Consider the following 21,099-nt stretch of genomic DNA (forward strand, 5'->3'; position numbering starts at 1 on the left):
CAAGTTCTTTCTCCAACTAGATGAAAAGCCTATGTTATGGCAGCAAGTTTCTAATAGAATAGATGCTCGGGCTGTAATTTCAATGCTGTACCTGTAAATGATTGGAACACAATCACCAGGCCATGGTCAGCAAGTTCTTTGCCGAACTTCTCATCCTCAAATTAAGCCAGGTCAACGAAGCCGTCAATGCAGCCTGCGTTCGACACAGTGAAAAAAATAAAAAGACATTCCGAACACTGAAAATGTGCAACTACGAACTACGCGAAAAGACATTGGGCCACTTCAGCACATGCTACTATTGCTAAGACTGCAGGCAATATGAATTTATACAAGATTCAATGAATCATTGCTGATACATTAAGACAAAGGCAGACCAGCAGGTTTTACGTTGATGTGCTCCGACAGCTTAATTTCGTCGAAGATGACAACCGCGTGCCAACTGAAATCATCTAGTTCTTTGACCTTTTTCTTTCAAGGCTGTGAAAACATTTGGGTTGAACCCCGAGCCACTTGGGAAATGTTGCGCAGCTTTGTTGAGGCAGGTGCGGCCAGGCGGCAAGGTCAGCATGTCTTGACGCTTTCATTACATGTTTGTAGAGCTTGGGGCTCTGCATCCACATAAGTCGAATCCCGCTACAACGAAATTGATGGGACGTGCGAAAAATTTCGTTGAAGCGAAAATTCGTTGAGGCGAAATCTGCCTCAATACATCACGGAAAGGCCAGAAAAATAGCCCCGTACGTTTCCGCAACATTGGCAGCATAATACAATGTTTAGAAAAAGGAGTGATGCGCAAGAACTCATGTTTATTTGGATAACAAACATACCAATGGTTATCTGTTTTTTCACCACCCAAAGAACGCGTTACGGAGGGGGGTGAAGATAAAACGTATCCCTGTACAACAAGGCGTGCCCACCAAGCTGATTACTTGCAGATAACTGCTAGGCAGGCGGAAGCCCCCGTCTCGCTTGTGGCAGGAGCAGTGCCATTATCTTATCCTCTGACAGGGCAACAGCAAGCTACTGACCTTGGCAGGCAAGACGCGCGCGCTTGCATTTAACATGACCGCGCGCCCGCGACTAAGATAGGATGACTAGGCTTCAAGACCAAACACGCAAACATGATTTTCGCTCTTGGCTGTGAAGAATGGTAGAAGGAAAACGGCAAGGACAGCTGCTCACAACGCATACATGACGGCACCGCGCCAGCAGCGGAGCACATTCATGCAATTTCAACTGGATACGGATTGGCTGTAGCTCTGGGGCTCCGCCTTGGCGAAGCGGGCCTGCGCCTCGTGTAAAGACGGCCAGCCACATCGTTATCACCATCAAGCAATGGCGTGCGCCTATGAGTTATTTTTTGTTTTGTTTTGGGTGGCGGTGTGGTCGCAACGCGCATGTTTTCGGTGAAACTAAGCGTCCTGAATGTATAAAAAGTTACAGATAGCTGGCGCTATGCTTATTTTATTGTAAAATAATTGTTCGAACCCAGCCCAAATCATCTAAAATTTCGTTGAAGCGAAAGCAAGCCAGACAAATGGTTCGTTGTGGCGAGGACTTTGTTGCATTGACTTCTATGGCTAGCTGACGGGGAATTGGAAATATTTCGTTGAAGCGGCGTTCGTTGTAGCGGGGTTCGACTGTAATATGCGTTCCAACAGCCATGACTGGTCATTCCTTTTTCTGATTTCTGATTCCGGCAAGCTGCTTCATAGCAAGTCCTCACGGCAGCTTGTTGCTTCTGCACACGGCCCTTAATTTTTTTCAAACAGCATTTCCTCAAGCTACTCGCGCATTCTTTGCCTTCATTTGACTCAGGGTCATTTTCATTTTGGTGAACTTAGCCTTCATTCTTTGAAGACTATGATGAACATTCGTCTTGGCACACTCATCTTGTTGTGCCTTCACCTGGAGAGTTGGTTCAGGACAAGCTTCCTTGGATATTTGCAGTGGGTGCAGACAGTGACTGTGCAGTTCTTTGAGAAGAACTTTCCAGTGAATGACGAGCACTCGCCAGACAAAGGTTCTAGACCGGCACCACCACAGAGACTGAATTTCCTGCATGGTCCAGCAATGCTTCCGCTTCCTCACGCGTTGCAATCTGCTGCCGTTGCCACTCTCTTCCTTGCAAGTGCAGTTCAACGGTAGCAGCGTTTCCTTCCCTTCGCACATCGATTTTTACAAGCTTCTTCAAAGCTGTTAACATCTTTCTCGTGCTCGTCACACTGTGCGTACAGAGAAGGGCCTCGTGAGCAAGGCAGGTGAATTTCTGACCATCCGTGAGGCGTTTTCAGACCCGCTGTCTCGAGATCCTGGATGGGCGGTTGCGAGCTTTGTGGGTGCCTCTTTCTGCTTCGCTTGGGCACAGGGAGCAGCTGGTCCCGGGGAAGGTGGTTGGCAAGGCAGCTTCGGCCAGCTGCGGGCGATTGCGTGAGATTTCGGCAACTTTGCCATCGCGCTTCGTCCCGTCCTTGTGTAGCGCGCTTCAAGAAGATGTATAACCAACTAGCCCTCGTTTTAGCCTGGCTGTCACCATTAATAGTTGTTTTGAAAGCCCGCTCAATGAACTGCGACTCAAAGTGCAGGTCGCAAACTTTTGTCGTCTAGGTCTCTGTCAGCTCGGCAACATGCTTCGCATTTATCAGCGTCAGCTGGAACAGAACAAAAACCGCACAAAACGTGCGGTTTCACTTGTCCCACCGTTGTTCCGCCATCCCACTGGTTCAGGTCACCACTGCACCAGCACAGAATGAGCACATTATTGGTTATACGTTCTAAAAAATGGGTAGAAATTTCAACCACTGTGCACCTACAACAAAACATGCAGCGTATTGTTAGGCCAGCCACCTTAGCTGATGCAGCCGCCGTAGCATCCCTCTTGCTGGTGGTGCTCCTACCGGCCCGCCGCGATTTTCATCGTGGCAGTGACCCGTGCGCTGCCATTGTTTGGCCCTGCGGACGACACACTTCCCAATTCCAGTACACTATAGCGCGATTGATGCCGTTCCGAATGTGAACCAAAGATAACGCGTGTGATAGCTTTCAGCAGCAGAAGTGTGTCCAAAGACGCCGTTTTGCTGCATCTTTGTGGTAGTGTTGTTACCAATGGCCCAGTCGGAGTTAACGGTGAGGCAGTAGATGCGGCAATCTCGCAACTCTGATAAACGCCAAAACGGCCACTGTTGCCGGCACTACGCTCGGCTTCTATGGTGGCAAATGCTGGGTTCTGCCTAGCCGGGCGCACGCTCTCGGCGTCTTTGGCAAGAACGGCTCTATTTAGTGACACCAGTCCTGCCTAGCCTTCAAATTGCAAACATAATCTTTACCAGGAACAAATGGGGGGGGGGTCCCATTGTTCACAGGCGCTTTATCAACCATACTGCGGATCTGATGCTCGGCGTGTCAGATGGCCTCTCCTTGCAGGACCTGGTGCACGGGGCTCCCATCGGGGCTCCGGTGGCCTCTCGGGCGCACGTGACCGCCGTCTACTGCCACGAGGACGGCACCGAGACACGCTTCACCCGGGTGGTCGCCCACTCCTCCTCCGAGTTCCGCATCGACACCCAGGTGGGTGCGCTGTGCGTCGCTCACCTGCGACCCCAGCCGAGGGGGGGCTCCACTGCTGCTGCGCTGCACACGGGATTTGTGCACGTCGAGCGATTGAGGCTGGTAGCCAGTGTCTGCTGCTGTGCCGAAGAAGTCATTGAACGGACATTAGACAAGTTCTTGCAGCTTGCGCCACACCTGTGGTTATTACCTGACACCACAGTGAGAAGGGAAATGAATAAAAGCAGCATTTTTCTGTCAACTTCGAAGAAGCTGGAAGTTTGTTCCACCCGGGAAATGTCGAAGGTGGAAACTATGGGTAAAAATTTCCTGTGTAACACGGGGTTTTCCAGCTGAATTTCCAGCTGGAAGTGTGGAGTTCCCCGTTTCATTTGGAAGAGGCCTTCGGTTCCATAATCCTGCAGGTGTGGCCCCGTGGCAAATGTGGGGCTTCCTGCTGCTGCTGCTGCATTCCCAGCTGCCATTTTTCGGGGCTTCAGTTGCGTGCTCTCCAGCAGGCATTTTTCATAACCCCACTGCATTCCCAGCTGAATACTAGGGGCACTAAAAAGCGTTCTGTTTTGTGTTCCTGACGACTTCAGGTCATGTGTTTTCCCACACCCCTTGAGTTCTTGAATCCATGGCAATGGCGAGTGGCAACAACGGGGACCCTGAACCCCGTACTCCAGCTGTGACCAATCGCGGCAGTGGGTTGAAAGGTGGAGGGAAGAAGCCTCGAACAATGGTCGCTGGAGCCCTGGCCAAGCTTCAGCCGCTGGGCAGGCAGGGAGTCCTGGCACCTTACTGGCCCTCCCATGCATTTTTTATATGCCTCACGGTAAATTTACCCCCCCTTCCAGGAAAAGCAAACCTGATCGGTAGCTGAAAAAGGGCCGCACCGAAGGATCCTTCCCTCCACTCCCTACTACCAGTCTTCCCAAGCCAGACAACTACTCTCGTTTCCTTGTTATCGAATCAGTTGATAAACGAGACCTGTTGCCTCGCAGTCTGTATTCTCAATTTCGAAATTTCTGTAAAGCATCCTAGGTGAAACGTATGAAGCTTTTAATTAAAAAGTTCTGAGAGTGCGGCGTATTCTTGAACCAGTTCTTCGTCCATCCACCATTTTTCCTGGCAACGCACAATATTCTTTGGGAATTTCATTTTTCGGTAGCGTCTTTAGCTTGAACACTAGGGGCATTTTTTTTTACCTGAACTGGTGCAGATTAGTGCAGTGTCATGCAGATCAGTGCAAAGTGCTATGGGGATATCGATTAGTAAAAAAAATGAACATATGCTGCACTGCTTGCACTAGTGCAGCCAGTTCAGGTAAAAAAAAGGCCTCTACTATGTAGGGCGGGAGCTTGTGACCATCCGCCATGCAGGACAGCATCGCGGTGGCCCTCGTTTTCTCACAGCCAGCCGACCTCGTGTAAACTTGTTTGGAGCCTTTCCCTTGTACTGTGGGCACTGACGGCATGTTGAGGTACATTGGCATTTCATCGCCGTTGCCAATCTGGCCTAGCCAGAAGTCAGCATTCTTCTGCAGCCTTATCACATGCCGCTGAAAAGCCACTAGCTGTTCTTCGTAGCTTTCAGGGTGTTTTTAAGACACTGACGCCCGCCAACGTAAACAAAATCCAGTGCGGCACACATAACTTGACACCCAGTTTTCGCTGGCGTTGAAGCCTTTCTGCGGAATGCCTTTCTCCCAGTCAATTTCTCATGCCTTTGCTTGCAGCAGCTTGATGTTGACAGCCAAATAAGCAGCGCATTGGCATTGCATGAAGCCAATTGAGTCCTTTTCCATCTCGGGAAAGACTGTTTTTACGCTCATGGAAGCTTGCTACCCTCCTTTTGCTTTCTACAGCCGTGAATGCTGCCTTCGGTGTTGCCGAACGGGCGTCCGCGGCGCAATTCTGATGCTCTCGGCAGGTGAAGTAGCTTTTCTTGTAAAGGCAGCAGAGTACCGCCTCCGTGGCCCCGACATTGTGGCAGACTTGCAAAGGGCGTGCTGATCCTTTGTGGGGTCGAAATGGCGCCAGCTGAGGGAAGTAGCAGGCAGCCGACGCCGCCGCAAGATGGCACACTCTCCGCTACGAGTATTGATGGTGATAGCACAAATTTTACATTGTAAAATTGAGGAAGAACCACGTATTATACGTGGGTTTTTACAGTGGTTTTCTTAAGGTGACCATAAAGTGACAAAAAATTCTTTGTGTTGTTACTACACGCGGCTTGTTCATGGGTAAGCCAAGAAAAAAAACAACCTTGTAGGACTTGTAAAAAATCATCAGTTTCGTGGTTGCAAGAAGCAGGAAGTGCCCGAAGGCCGAAACTGAAACTAGCCATGGGCACAATAAAAAAATTTAATGTATTTCCGCTGTGTGGCAGTGCGTGTCAAGCGAGAGAAATGATCGAAAAAGGCGGGCTGTTTAAACATGCAAGCCGATGGAGAGGATGATGGAGAGAATCTTTTGAATCTTGGTCTGCAAGGAGCTGAGGAGGTCAGTGCCAGTCTTCATGAACAGGCGCGTGAGCAGGACATAGAGCCAACTGTGCAGGTCCGAGTGGTGGACGTGGATCAGCTCTCCCAGGGCTTCCAGGAAGAGCGTGAACACCTGCATTGCAAGGGCAGCAGCAGGGCGCGCAAGGCACTTGGCTCGAGTGGATCAGCATACCGACACCAACTGCCCACACGCCAAACACACACTGCAACGCCCTTAATTAACAACATATGTTCTCGCACACGATGCATACGCCAGCAACAGGCTTCACGGGCCAGGCCCACTACTACGGTGGCAGCTGTAAATGTGCCCCAGTACCTTGGTGTGGGGGTCCATGAACATCTTGGTGAACATGTCGGTGACCTTCTTGAGGTCGGGCAGGGAGAGGGTGCGCCCCGACCGCAGCACTGACAGCAGGCCCAGCAGGCCCTCCTTGCGGTCGGACCAGTGGATGCTGGACAGGTGCTTCACGATGCTCGGCACATGACGTACATGTATGTCATGGACCATTGTCAAGGCGTTTGCAGGGGACATTGGCCCCGAGAGGGTTAAGCAGACTAACAGGCGAACAGCAATGCAGTACAACAGAGAGCGCTACAGTGTCTACCCAGTCCTACTCAAGGGACTGTGTGCCCCCATTGGATGGGCCTACCCCTGTAGCCAGCACTGACACGTGGCATAAACGGTGCGTGGCAGGTTGGGGGTGCCACTGGGAGGCCGATGCCCCTCCGAGGCCTCCCGTGCTCCCGCTGTGTCCGTGCGCCTGCAGCCTTCCTGCCGACTCTTCACTTTCAGCCCCAGGCGACCGGTCTTTCCCCACTTGGTCCACTTCTTGGCGGCAAATTTAAATTCCCTGCTCCTCGGCTTTGTCGCCAGCCATTGTTCAATGCCTCGCCACCACAATCCACTCTGGGGATTGCCCGCACTGTTTGAACCTTTTGGTGCAGCTCCTCGCAGCGAGCACTGTGCGTCTCGTGTGCTCTGAGCCTGGGCGGTGGGCACTGGGCCGGCGGCCTGTGTTGCAGGTGGTGAGCCAGGAGGAGTACCTGAGCCGGCTGGAGGGCCTGCAGATCAACGTCAAGGCCAAGAACTTCCTGGTGTTCCAGGGGGACGTGGAGACGATCGCCATGAAGAGCCCCAAGGAGCGCACGGTGCTGTTTGAGGAGATCTCGCACTCGCTCGAGCACAAGGCCGAGTACGAGCAGCTGCGCGCCGAGATGGTCAAGGCGGAGGAGGACACGCAGTTCTCGTACCAGAAGAAGAAGGGCATTGCGGCCGAGAAGAAGGAGGCCCGGCTGGAGAAGGAGGAGGCCGACAAGTACCAGCGCCTCAGGGCCGGCCTGGCCGAGAAGCAGGTGCTGGCGCAGGCCTTCCAGCTGTTCCACCTGCAGCGCGAGCTGGACGCCCTGGCCCAGGACATGGCCGCCCGGGGCCAGGACCTGCAGCGCGCCGTCCGCAAGAAGGACAAGGTCGAGGAGGAGGTGCGCGACAAGCGCAAGGAGCACGGCCGCCTGCAGCGCGACATGGCCAAGATCGAGCAGCAGATACGCGAGGCCGTGAGTCCGCCTCTCCCATTGCTTATCTGCACAAAGTTCTGATGTGCAAGGGCACTTGCGTTTATCAGGTGGCTGCAAACAGAGCAGAAACTATAGGGTGCCTTGTTTTCTGTTTTCTGAACCCGCCAAAACCGCGTTTTTATTTATTATGGCGTTTAAAGCACACTGCACAGGTGATGAGGCTCTCCGAAATGGACTGCTCCGGATTAATTTTGACCATCTCGGTATTTTCACATGTGGCAAAATCTCAAACACATGGGCATTTTTGCTTTTCTCCCCCGTCAAAAAAGCGGCTTCGGCGGCTGGGAATCAAACTCGCAATGTCCTTAAGCTCAGCAGCACAACGCCTTCGCCACTGAGCCACTGCGGCAGATGGGCAACCATGTTCTACGCAGTATGTTTATGCATTAAGTTCTCTGTGAGGCAAACTGGTGGTCTCAAGAACCTGCGTTATGTCTGGTGCCACACTACGTATAAGGGGTTACATTGTGAATGGTCTACACTGTATTTGCTTGCTTGCTGCTTGCTCAAGGTTGGTCAGTGCAGAGGCCATCGGGGAAGAGGCCCTTTCATCACTAGATTTCGGCGGCAGCTTTGAAGTTGCATCCATTGGGGCCAGGGGCATGCGGATGTCGGAAACTTGTGCATGTCAAAACACATACCATAAAAACCCGCCTATAGCTCAAACTTGTGCATAGCCCAAGGTGTAATTTTGGGACAGAAAACATTGAATCAACGAAATTATTTCAGTATCTTTTATCTGTATTCTGGAATACATTTTTTTCTGTGCCTGCACAAGTATTTGAACTATCCTTTTAGGTCCCATTACAATGTACAGTAATCCCTGGTTATAACGAAATCACTTTACTCGAAATTTCGCTTTATTCGAAATTTCTTTTGGTCCCAACCGAAACGCATGCATTTTAGGTCGGATTACTCGAAGCGCACGAAGAGCTTGACCCGCTTAGAGCGAAGTTGCGAGCGGAGGCGTTGCCGATCGGCGGCGAATCAGGCTATCAACGCAACCTGGTCAACGCAACCTGGTCTTTCCCCGGCGATTTTCTCGAGCCGGTCATGCTCGATTCTCCCCATCTGACTTTCGACAAGCAGTCCAAATGCGTAGTAGGGTCTTAAATTTTGTTCCAAGACATTGGTCAATGGCGTGGACACGACGGTGTGTGAATGCCGACACCCGCTCCATAGAATCAGCAGTGTCGTCAACAGCAGGGCGCCAAAAAAAATTACCCCCACCTCCCCTCGCGGGAACCCTGGTGTGATGCGACGCTGAGGGGGGTTCAAGCGCAAGCGGAGAGCAACTGTCGACCGAAAGGTCGCCGGAGAGCGGCACACCGGTTATATGCGCAGCGCGCCCAAAGGAGAGGAGGCCGTGGAGAGAGAGAATAGTGCACATGCGCAGCACCGCTTACCGGCGGAGTGAGAGCGCGCTGGGCCGCACACCCGCAGATGTTGAGAGAGAGTGTTTGCTCTCACCTGGGCACGCACGGGCGCCAGTGCGTCTGCCGCGGCTATGACGCAACACAGTCCATTTTAATCCAATTCAATCCAAGCCAATCCAATCGAATCCAATCCAATGCCCCTCGTGAGAGAGTGTTTGTTATCGGAGAGGAGAGGGGGTGAGCGGAGGAGAGTGCGGACGCCGACGACGACGGACGCACGCAGGAAGGACAGGGCCGCCGACAAGAGATGCTCTCAGCGTCGCATCTAAAAACTCTCGTGTTGCAAGCGTAACGACTGCAGAGCTCTGGATAAAATAGCCCAGTCATAATACAAAGCCCCTGTGCAAAACCCGCCGGTTTTCATGGTTGCGCTGAGTACTCACAATGAGCGGTTAACCGTTTTTTTTAGCTCAACAAACACAACTTCAAACTCGAGCCACTGCATTTGCGGCGCTTTCCAGCGCGAAACTCTTGTAGCGTTTTGTGAAGCCCACACGCCCCCTATAAAAGTGGCCACTGCCACTTTTATGTGCGGCGACTGCAGCGTCATGCAATGCTTGGCCAAATTGGAGCAGGCCCAGCAGGAACTGGAAACAGCCAAAGCTCGCTGCCTCCTTTTTTGCACCTTAACTCTTTCGCTACCGCAGAAAATTGACCAATTTTGGGGAGTCCAAGAAAACATTTTTTTTTCTGCTAAAAAATTATTTAGGCACTAATTGCAGGAGCACAAAATGCAGATTATTTAACGGCCTTTCAAATAACACCAGTTTTTTAAAGGTTTTCATATATCATAGTTGTGAAAAAAAATATCAAAATGAAAAGTTTTGTCAAGTTGTCGAAAAAAATGATAAAAAAGGAGTTGTGTATATCAAACCACTGGTAGTAGAAAAAATTAGAATATACATTTTGCAGGGAAACATTTCAAAAACACACCCTAAAAAAAATGTCGACTTGCGCGGAACAGTTTTTCAGATATAAAAAAAAAATGTTAGCACGCACGGTGCTCGTGTCATGCGGTGAAGCCCAACCTCTAATTCAAACTGTGCAATTTTGGGTGGTTCCTTGGAATAAATCTGGCGTTTTGACGTTACCAGAGGCACCAATTTGCCCCCACATAACGTAAAAACATCTTGTCAATGGCTGACTTTGCATTTACAGCGAGCACAATATTTGGGACAAGCACGCGATGCAGAAAAAAACATGCATGAAGTTGAAAACGGAACGCCGTGGCTGATGTTTGTTGTCGTTCACGGTCAGTTATCTCTCAAAACATAAAGCTGAGCTTTATTATCATCTTCTTACTCGCAATTGTAGCCTTGCTTGCAAAAATGAGGTGCGATGAGCTAGAATTGTTCCCTGCGATCTTTGGCCGAGTAGCAGTCGCGCGCTAAAAAAGATCAGCACAACGAGCCTCCTCTATTGCAGCGCCACCTAACATTTTTCAAATGAAACAGTACAAAAACTTATCAGAGACTCCGTCCGAATAGACAGTTCAACTAAGCAGCAACATTAGACACCCGGATATACCCTCGCATGAAAACGAAACTGGAAGGCGAACAGCTGGCAGTGTAAGGCCGGTTTGAAGCGCTGTCCTCGGCGGAACAGATATCTGGCGACTGGGTGTGACCTTTTGACTTGCATCTGAAGTTCTTATCGCAGAAATCGGGTTAGGGTGGGGGGAAATGAGGAGCGGCGTGCTTTGTTCGAGGATCAGTCGCGGACGCTTCAGGCGCCATGGCAGTTAGCCTTGAAGTTGGGTAACTGCGTAGTTGCGCTAAATATGAATTTCGCGATGCAGAAACGAAACCGAAACTGTTGTAAACTGTTTGGGAATGGTCCTGGGGTAAGTAGAACTACCACAGTACTTAGGACAACTTGCGCAAAGGTAATAAAACTGCCTAAAATCATAAAGTAGCTTTGCAACCAGGCACTGCTTGACATTTTCAGCCAATTTCTGGGATTATTACTGTCAGAGCGTGAACCTGACGATTGAAAATCGTTTGCTAGTTCCCCATTCACGCCCTGATAGCAAAAAACAAGCGCTGGTGCAGAGTAATTACGAGTTGCACGCATTCTTCGTTGGTAGCCTTGAGGCGCGATGACCACGCCCCTTTTCCACAACCAGGTGATTCAAAAGCGTGTCAAAAATCACGTTTCCGTTGCAAAAATGAAAACAAAACTGATTTTGAAAGGCCATTTTCTGATCTAACTCCGAACAGCTTTACTTGTTCGAGAAACGCCTGGAACGCTATGAAAAGGCGCTCCCAAAAGTATCGATCAAATTGATCGATTTTGATAGGCGCGGTAGCGAAAGAGTTAATAAAGTTTTGGTTCACTGAATACATTGTGCTTTGATTCCTCACAGCTGTGGCGCAATTAACGCTCGAATGCTTCAGCTTTTCTCGAAACACTGCTTATAAGGAAATTTTTGCCCGTCCCGCTGGCTTCGTTAAAACGAGGGATCACTGTATTTGAGCAATGCACGAGTCCATTGTGCAGTCTCTCTCTGCCCAGCAGCCCTGCATTGTAACGTGAGCGGGTGGACCGCAGGACGTGGAGCTGAACAAGCGCAAGCCGGCCTTCATCAAGGCCAAGGAGCGGACGGCGCACATGCAGAAGAAGCTGGAGGCGGCGCGCAAGTCGCTGCGGGCGGCGCGCAAGGTGGACGAGACACACCAGGGGGAGATTGCGGAGCTGGAGCGGGAGCTGGCCGAGGTGGAGGCGCGGGCGGCCGAGTTCGAGGCGGCCCACCAGGGCGAGGCCGAGGGCGGCGCGGGGGGCGAGGGGGTGTCGCTGGAGGAGTCGCAGCTGCGCGAGTACCACCGGCTCAAGGAGGAGGCCGGCCGGCAGGCGTCGCTGCACCTGCAGAACCTGGACTCGGCGCGGCGCGAGCTCAAGTCGCTGCAGGACCGGCAGGAGAACGAGCAGCGCAAGCGGCACGAGACGCAGGCCAAGCTGAAGCAGAAGCGCGCCGAGCGGGAGGAGCACGTGCGGCGCGTGGACAAGCTGGCCGAGCAGATCCGCTCGAGCGAGGCCTCGCTGGCCGAGCTGCGGCGCCAGGAGCAGGAGGCCAGCCAGGACGTGGGCGCGGCCAAGGAGCGCGTGGCCGCCATCAACCGCGAGCTGGAGGCCCTGATGAGCGAGCTGGGCGACGCCAAGGTGGACAAGCACGAGGACTCGCGGCGCCGCAAGAAGGCCGAGATCGTGGACCACTTCAAGCAGCTGTACCCGGGCGTGTACGACCGGCTCGTCAACATGTGCCAGCCCATCCACAAGAAGTACAACGTGGCCATCACCAAGGTGCTGGGCAAGAACATGGAGGCCATCGTGGTCGACTCGGAGAAGACCGGCCGCGCCTGCATCAAGTACCTCAAGGAGCAGATGCTCGAGGCCGAGACCTTCCTGCCGCTCGACTACATCGACGCCAAGCCCCTCAAGGAGCGCCTCAGGTACGCGTGCGCGGCCACCCGCAGTGGGTTGCTCGGGGCAGGCTTTGGCATCACTCGCCAACAAGTGGCCCCTGGCTGTAATTATTTACCACAAGAAAAGCTTGGTTGAAGAGAGCACGCCAATGCAGCTCGCCCAAGGGCAGAGGTCTCGGTGGTGACACAGTGCCCTGAGACGGACCGTGTCCTCCCCCCTGTTAGGTTGCTTGTCAAGCACCTGCTGTCATTAGAACTAAAGCAGGGAATATCGAAGGTGTTTGTGCCTTCTGTCATAATCGGACCGTGGGTTCATTCGCTGCGAATTTATGAATCCCACCCTGAGAGCAGGTGAAGGTGGCTCTTGACGTCATTCGCGCACTCCTTCTGCCTAGACGCCCAGTGTGCGGGCTGAAAGTGTTTTTGCGCTTCACGGACGCTTTACAGCCTCAGCACGACTGCAACATGCAGAAATGTGGGCCACAGGGGGCCAAGGCATGCCCGTTGAGAAATGGGTGCTTCAAAGTTTACTTGCAGGTTGTGTTGGCAGGCAGCTGGGATGCTGTCCGTTTTTGCCAGGCGATTCTTCTGCCTTTGAACAAAGCCTCATAGTGATGCTGGAGTTTCTTTTTATGCCTGGCAGTTGCCGAATTCACTCAGCTTTTTTTTTTTTTTAGCACAATGCCGGAATGCCTGCGAAAAGAAAAATACGAATAAAAAACGGTCTCGACAGTGGGAGATGGCTTGTTGATAATTATCAATAGCAATGTGGCTGACCATTTTGTATTGAGCTGCTTTGTTTTCGTTTTGAGTTCTGCGTCCAGTTGTAGTACTAGGCAGGTATTTTCAGATGCCATTTTAATGTAAAAATGTGCCCGTTGGAATTGTGCAAATATCGTCCGTACATTTCGCCTGAGTCGGGTCAGCGCTCTCAGAGGTTCACGTGCAGGAACATGGCGTGCCACAGGGCAGCGTTCTGAGCTGCGCGTTGTCTATGGTTTACACGAATTCAGTTTGGGAGGCATTGCCACCGTCGATTACGTGCAAGTGATCATGTTTAAGTCAAGTCCATTTGTGAGTGTCAACAAAGTGGGCTGCGTGCAGGTCCATCTCGCAGCCCAAGAACGTGAAGCTGCTGTACGATGTGCTGCAGTACGACCCCCCAGCCATCAAGCGAGCCGTCTTGTACGCCACCAACAACGCCCTGGTCTGCGAGACCGCTGACGACGCCAGCCGTGTCGCCTATGACCTGGGTGACAACAAGAGGTGAGCAGCCCTTCTGGTGTTTGCCACTCTGGTATGTGGTCGCACTCAAGCTGCCCTGTTCCGACCCAGCAAAAAGGAAGGCAAGCCACTTCAGCGAACGAGTGGGCCTTCGCATTAAAGGAGCCATAAAGAGAAAACACAAGTTTGGTTCATTCAAAAGATTGTCTCGTTAGAATCATACTGACACCACTTTTAACGTAAACTTCGCTCAAATAAGCTACATAATTAGGAAAAACGGGAATGGTCATGCGACCCACCAGCTCATTTCCCGCAACAGAACCTGTGATGTCACATGGGCTAAGCTCTGCGATTGGTGGAGGCTGGCAGAAGCAGTCGCAAATTAGGTAGAGCTTACAAACTAGACGAACGAGCGATTTGCGCTTAAATTTAGGGCACATTCTTTACAAAGCAATAAGAATGATGGGACAAACAGTGGAAGTTACGAAAGCACATGTAAACATAGAAGTACTGATGCGTTCTGCTGTTCGTACTGCGCACAGCATGCTTTGGTTTAGCTGCACAGCACTACGGGGCTTGGGGTTGTCTCAGACGACACTGGCCGATTGACGCAAGCAACGGTGTCTTACGTGACCCCATTTGTCGAGCGAGCACTGCTTTAGGGAACGAATATTTTCTCCCAGAACAAAAACAAGCCAGGTTTAAATGCGGGCAAAAACAAACCAAACGCTTGCCACGGTATGGTGCCGCCATCTATGTTACGGAACGTAAAGAAACGCGGGAACAAACCAACACCGCTGTACAGGGTGGAGACAACCTTTGAACGGTCCCGTGCCGCCGCAATTGGGCCAACGGGCTCAACGTGTTATTCTTTTCGTTTCCCACGAGACCTAGCAACGCGAAACAGACAATATGATTCTAACTTCTTCAGTAAACCGCGTTGCGGCGATAATTTTAGCGCGGGTTTGACACAATGACTTGCTTCGGCGGCGAGCGACCAACCGAACATGGCGGCGCCAGCGTTACGTGTCTCTACCCTGTACGGCGGATGCGTGAATGAAGGTACTCTAGGCTGCAGAGCGGTCGGTTCCCGTGATGTCACTTGGGACCACGAAAACGCACGATTGAGCGGGAAAATCAAAATTTTAACCTAAATTGTTTAATTTCTCCGTGAATAAAGCACCGTTTGTATCCGGACAAGCGCTGGGGCACTATAAAACACGAAATCTTTCGAATAAAACCAACTTGCATTTTCTCTTCATGGCTCCTTTAAAGCTGCATCACTTTTATTGGGACAGAGCCGGATGAACCAAACTTGGGTTTTGTGTTGTAGCTGTGGAGTGTTTTTTCCCCACGTTTGTTTAATGACAGAACTAAGTGAATTGGTTAGCGAGCTGGTTCAGTGCTTGATTTGGTTTGGCCAAAACTGAACCGCAACAGAAGGCAGTCGCCCAAAGCGGAATTGTAATTGAAGTGGTACAAATGCTTTGCTTGGACTCGCCGCGTGGACTATAGACGGTATTCGTTGAAAAATTCAGCGGTCAATTTCTTCGCTTGGCAACACTGGAAACGGCCACAGACATGGCCGATGTGCCATGGACACGGCGTAGCCTGGGCCACTGCGGCCGCACGCCGAAGAAAAAAAAGGCACCGGCGTGCGTCATCTGCTCCGTTCCAATCCGATTATAAACTGTGGTGCCAACAGAGATGTTATTAATCGCACTCACAGTGAACTCGACGCAATACTTTGTGTTCGGCGAAGAGTTCGTAACGTGAAACACCGTCATGTATTTCACAGTCGTGCTTAGCACGGACAAGTGCTGTCATCCCGCGGAGCCCGACGTAACGAGTGACGGCGCACTGTGGCCTCCGCGATTTGTTGCACGCCGCCGGTAGCCGATCGGAGAGGCCACGGGCGCACTCACACGGTTGCATGGAGGAGAAGAGGGGTGCCTGATCTGCGGGCCGTGTGCACAACGTCGCCCAGCAACAGACGCTTGGCCACAGATATGGCGGCGGCGCACACTTGGTTGCCTGCATGCATTCCACGCCATTGAATACCGAGGATTCGCATAGCAGCCACTTTCCCGCTTTGGCTCGCACGCAGCTGAAGGAATGGTGCGAGGTGGTTTTTCACTTGTAACTGTTAACAAGCTGTTATCATAGCCTGAAAAATAAAACTTGCTTTGTGCATTTATCAACTATTTCAAAATAGGACATTTATTTGAGCTGTGCAAGGTTCTTGTATGCTTTGTGAAACAGGAACGCCCAATTCTCCTGCCTGTCGAGGCCGGAGAAGTGGGATAACTTGAGCAGCATAATATCTAAGCCACCTTGCAAGCGCTGCCATTGCAGTCGAACCCCGGAATAGCGGAATCACCGGGGAAAGACGAAAAGTTCACTTTTGAGAGGATTTTGTGTCTGTAGTGAGAATAAAACATAAAATGCAGAGCTGCCAATCAAAATTTCATTTCCGAAAGCTGGTCAGGTTGCTTTGCGATCCTTACCTTGCAGCACCTTCACAGCCGCACATTGCAAGAACTGGTTCATTGCACGCCGTCAGTCGGCCGAATGGTGTCAAATGAGTGGCCTTTGCCTACATGTCCCTGGCCTGCACGCAAAGTGCAGCATCTTCTGTCGAAGCGCTTCTTGCCCGACAGGGGCCCTTCAAGCGAGCAATCAAGTGAGCACCGCTGTGTCCATGTCCAGAAGGGCTGCTGCACCGGCGGCCACTGCCCTTTCTGCCCAGCCTTCGAAGGAGGGCGGGGATCCTGTCGCCCACTTCCCAGGCGCCCCGCAAGGCTGTCCTCTCTTGGGCAGGCAAGCTCCCGCGAGGAGGAGATCGACGCGGTGTGGCCCACAGGACACGGCACGCATTTCATTCATTCAAAACACTGCTGCATCCCGATAGCAGTGTTAGGGCAACGAGGGAGGCAGATTCCAAATAATCTTGTTTGCTGCACCTGTCGGTACATGGTTGTTGGCGCAAGTAAACAGGACACAAGGATGTCCTTGGTCTCTTGTCAGACGGGGCAAGTAAAACTATTCTTGTTCTGTATAGACCATTTATGTAGCTAAATATTCGAATAACAACACTAGCATCACCTTAGAAATATTTTTCATATGTTTTGAGTTATAAAACTCACAAGACCTTCACAAAGTCGCTGCAAGAAAACTTAGTTAGGCAAGAACTCAAAAAGATTTCTATGTCAATGGGGTCAGGAAGGTCTATTGTGTGCAAGGAGGCTATTAGATTGTTGCTTTGTTTCCTTTAGGTGCCCCCAAAAAGACAGAGGAGTTTCGCTTTTGTTTTGACACGAAACTGTTTCTGATGTTGAAAGGAAGGTGAAACTTGTCTTGTTCTTTTTATACCTGAAGGCTACAAAGCAATAATCTAATAGCTTCCTTGCAAACAGTAGACCTTCCTGATCGCACTGACTTAAAAATCTTGTTAAGGGGAGACACTGCTCTTAAAAAAACTTTTTTAATTTTTAAGTAAATTCTGTGAAACTTGTCAGACTTGCTGCTTTTCCTCCACTGATTTCAAATATGGCATTATTTTTTTAGTTTGTCAATTAGGTCCCGAGATAATTATAGGTAATTAACCATTTTTGGAGGAACAATAGACAAAACTGTGTTGGTCAGAAAACTGTAATCTTTACATTTTCCAATACTATGAACACTGGTGAGTGCAATAATACAATCAGTTTTTTTATGTGTCACTTGGAACTAATTTTACAGCTCATTAAACCTTGGTGGCAACACTGGCAAGGTGCCATTTTGAGTGCCAACTTCAAACACTGAAGTTTAATGAGCTGTAAAATTAGTTCCAAGCGACGCATCAAAAAACTGATTGTCTTATTGCACTCACCAGTGTTCATAGTATTGGAAAATGCAAAGATTACAGTTTTCTTACCAACACAGTTTTGTCTATTGTTCCTCCAAAAATTGTTAATTACCTATAATTATCTCGGGACCTAATTGACAAACTAAAAAAATAATGCCATATTTGAAATCAGTGGAAAAAAAGCAGCAAGTCTGACAAGTTTCACAGAATTTACTTAAAAATTAAAAGAAATAGTTTTAAGAGGGGTGTCCTTTGGTCAAAAATTTTATTTTTACAGTAATGATAATGGAAATTGGGGGACGTATGTAGTTTCTCATTCTTATTGTGTATACAGGGGTGAGACAGCTGCGCACATTGCGCCTTTTTGATACAATGCCATTTTCCTTCGCCAAGCTGCTCCAAAAGCATGAAAATTGCGCCAAACTGCTCCAGAAGAGCCTGAAGGGCACAGATTTTTATGCTCATGCCAGTTCCGGCGGGGACGAAAGTCCCGTATCCCGGTCACCACTTTTATTGTCTGTCAATCGCAAACACAGAAATCGCACAAATAGAAAGACTGAAATGAAGCAAATGATAGCTTTAAAACGCGATTGGCTTTTCGTCCGGGTTCGCTGAAACGGCCTTCCTGATTGGGCATCACTGTGGCTACGAACATGGCCACCGCCTGTACCGGATGCTGCTGCCTATGTTACGCGCTCAGTGCACATCGCCGATATTTTCCCTGGTTTATTTTACGCTGTCAGCTGGGATTCATTCTATCTGTTGTGGCTCTGAACAGTGACGTTAACGCGGGGATATGGTTTGAGATTGATGCGAGGTGTTGCTGTGCTTCGAAGCGCGATCGTGAGCCTCGGGGATGGAATGGTCGGCACGAAAGTTGCGGGCTGTGCTGCGGCGCCGCGACCTGTTCAGGCAGCGCCCAATAGCTGCAGGACTGCACGGTTGCCATAGCACGCGACTAATAACACTTGATGTATGCGAAGTGAAATTTAATGCCAAAATCTAGGTGGCTAAACAGTAACGCTACTCAAATGACCATGGGGTGAACGTGCGCCCCGGGGACTGAAACGGGTAGGCTGGTTGGGCTATGCGATTGTTAGCTTGAAGTTTCTCAACTGTTGCCGTGACCACACTCGTTCGTACAGCAGAGCCTGGGATTACAAAAATAATAATTTTAGCATTAAAACAGCAAAAAAAAAAAATGCCACAATTGCAAAGCCCTTAAATTTGATAATGTTAACGGCAGTTTTGTTGTCAGTGTTGCATACAGCTGCTACACAATATCACTAGTTAGGAAAAAGGTAGTGCAGTGAGAACTTTGTGGTACCCTTAAATTCCTTCACATAAGGCTGTTTCAGTGTTCTGTGTATTCAAAATTGATTGGAATGTGTACTTGACCCTTCAAATTGCTGAAATTATGGTTTTTTAAGCTCACAAGACGATGTATTAAATGTCCCTAACTGCTCCTAATCAAGATTCTTCTGCTCCAAAATCGAAATTTTGCTGCTCCGAAAACTGCTCTTAATCTCTTTGGGCTGTCTCACCCCTCGGTATATAAATTTGTATTTGTGTAAAACAACTACCGTATTTACTCGCATAATGAACCCACATTTTTTCCAGAAAATTGGGCATGAATTTGGGGGGGAGGGTTCATTATGCGGGAAAATATTGCAACATGGCCCCCCACTCGCCATGAGGCTTTCCTCCTCACTGAAGTTGCTTGCGGCTTCACATTCGTAGTCGGCCCACAGCACACTGTCTTTCGTGCCTTCAAGGCGCCCCAAAACATTTTTTCTGACACCCGGACACTTCCCTTTTTTGGGCCCAAAACACACAGTGATCCTTGTTCACCGCCCAAAAACCTTGTTTTTGCCCGTAGCGTACACGCAGTGGGTCAACACTGAAGTGCTGCCCAGCTGCGCGGTTTCCATGTGCAATGCATGCTCCACCACCTTCAGTTTAAAACCGTCTGTGCAGCTCATGTAGTGGCCCATCGTACGGCGTGCACCAGGAGCACAAAGAAAGGTCGGAACACAGCTGAACAACACCACGGCGCGTCATGGTGAAGTCGCGGAACAGCAAGAGCAAAGGAGTGCAGAGTACGTTTAGTGCTTTGTTTGCACGCCGCCGGAACCAACCGGAACGGCAAGGAGCAGGGAAGGAGTGCGGAGGAGTATGTTTTGTGCTTTGTTTGCACGCCGCATTGTTTTTATTGCGCAATTTTTGTTTTGTTTTCAGCAGGTGGCACTCCGCAAGCGCGCAATTTTTAAATTGGGAGCCACAGCATTCCCGCTGACGTCTCCGGCTACTGTTGAGATCTCTTTTTGTTGGAATGCGTTATTAGCATTTCTGCGTCTACTGTGGCGTGATATAAAGTCACTGCGATCGTCTACAGCCTCAGCAACCATGCTAAGATAAAAACGTATTCCCGCTGCATTTTTTATTCAAAGTGGCAAGAAAGTAAATTCTCAAGAAGGAAAGTGGGGGAGGGTTCATTATGCGAGTAAATGCGGTACATTCAAATGTATTTGAATTTTTATATTTGATTTTTTGACAGCTTTTGTAAAAATGCTGCTCGAGTGATGCAACTGAACAATGTAGCAGTGAACCGTGCAGGAATCAAGGAGTGCAACAACACTACCGTTAATATTCCACCTGGTCTGTAGCAGAAGTTATGACCGTTTGAAGTTTGGGCTTGAAAGGTGGAAACCTGAAAAACCGGTTTTGCCATCCAGGCCCAAACTTTGAACAGTCGTAACTTCTGCTACAGACCAGGTAGAAAGATAATGTTAGTGTTGTTGCACTCCTTGATTCGTGCACGGTCCACTGCTACCTTGTTCAGTTGCATCACTCGAGCAGCATTTTTACAAAAGCTGTCAAAAAATCAAATATAAAAATTCAAATACATTTGAATGTAGTCATTTTACAGAAATACAAATTTTACATCGACAATAAGAATGAAAAACTACACATGTCCGCCAATTTTCATCATCATAACTGTAAAAATAAACTTTTTGGTTTAAGACCCGTGTTCTTGCCTAACTAGTTAATTATGCTAAATGCAATTTTCAGGTCTTGTAACTAAAAAAGTGTAGAAGACATCCTGAAACCGATTTCAATTTTGTTATTAGAAACGTTAGTTACACAAATGCTGCTATTTTTTGATATTTAATCCAAACAATAAACGACGATGTTTTACTTGCCACGTCCCCCACATTATGAGCTAGTGGGTATGTCATTAAAAGGTTTACTTTAAAGGGCTTGCGAAGAGAAAATGCAATTGCCTTTGCTTAATTTCATCTGCTTAAATTAAGAGGAAATGTTTTCACAATCCCTTGCTTTTGGAATTCAGGAGATGCCTTTGAAATGCTCATTTTGAGGCTCATCTCAAGCGACTACGTGATACCATCGGTCGGCAGCACAACTAGCAGTGGCGTCGTGTTACGAGCATTGAGAGTGGAATGCCCACTGTGTGCATGTTAGTTTGTGAACGGTAAAAATGTATTGGTTGCCATGAAGAGTTTTTTTTTTTATCCCCGC

At 49.6% G+C, this 21,099-nt stretch overlaps 2 protein-coding genes across 2 annotated transcripts in view; one reads left to right on the forward strand and one right to left on the reverse strand.

Moving 5' to 3' along the window:
* The window catches only part of Smc1 (structural maintenance of chromosomes 1), a 102,477-nt gene that overhangs the window by 13,823 nt on the left and 67,555 nt on the right, over positions 1 to 21,099 (forward strand). Inside the window, exons 3-6 of the mRNA XM_077685372.1 lie at positions 3,424 to 3,567; positions 7,079 to 7,609; positions 11,617 to 12,515; positions 13,593 to 13,754. Coding sequence (XP_077541498.1) covers positions 3,424 to 3,567; positions 7,079 to 7,609; positions 11,617 to 12,515; positions 13,593 to 13,754 — 1,736 coding nt within the window. The remainder of the gene's footprint in view (positions 1 to 3,423; positions 3,568 to 7,078; positions 7,610 to 11,616; positions 12,516 to 13,592; positions 13,755 to 21,099) is intronic.
* LOC144153698 (CLIP-associating protein 2-like) lies at positions 5,967 to 7,017 on the reverse strand. The gene is made up of 2 exons (XM_077685378.1): positions 6,372 to 7,017; positions 5,967 to 6,167 (listed from the first exon to the last, which is right to left on the reverse strand). Exons 1-2 carry the CDS (start codon positions 6,585 to 6,587, stop codon positions 5,982 to 5,984), a joined length of 402 nt encoding a protein of 133 aa, XP_077541504.1. The 5' UTR covers positions 6,588 to 7,017; the 3' UTR covers positions 5,967 to 5,981.

Source organism: Haemaphysalis longicornis, unplaced genomic scaffold (genome assembly GCF_048455015.1).
Source record: "Haemaphysalis longicornis isolate Haplotype H1 unplaced genomic scaffold, Haemaphysalis longicornis Haplotype H1 scaffold_9, whole genome shotgun sequence".
Classification (NCBI taxonomy): Eukaryota; Metazoa; Arthropoda; class Arachnida; order Ixodida; family Ixodidae; genus Haemaphysalis; species Haemaphysalis longicornis.

Excerpts from the sequence above, each read along its gene's own strand:
- LOC144153698 (XM_077685378.1), bottom strand. The coding sequence starts at position 6,587 with ATGTCCCCTGCAAACGCCTTGACAATGGTCCATGACATACATGTACGT. Across the intron at positions 6,168-6,371 it reads TCATGGACCCCCACACCAAG|GTGTTCACGCTCTTCCTGGA; the intron begins GTACTGGGGCAC and ends CTTGCAATGCAG.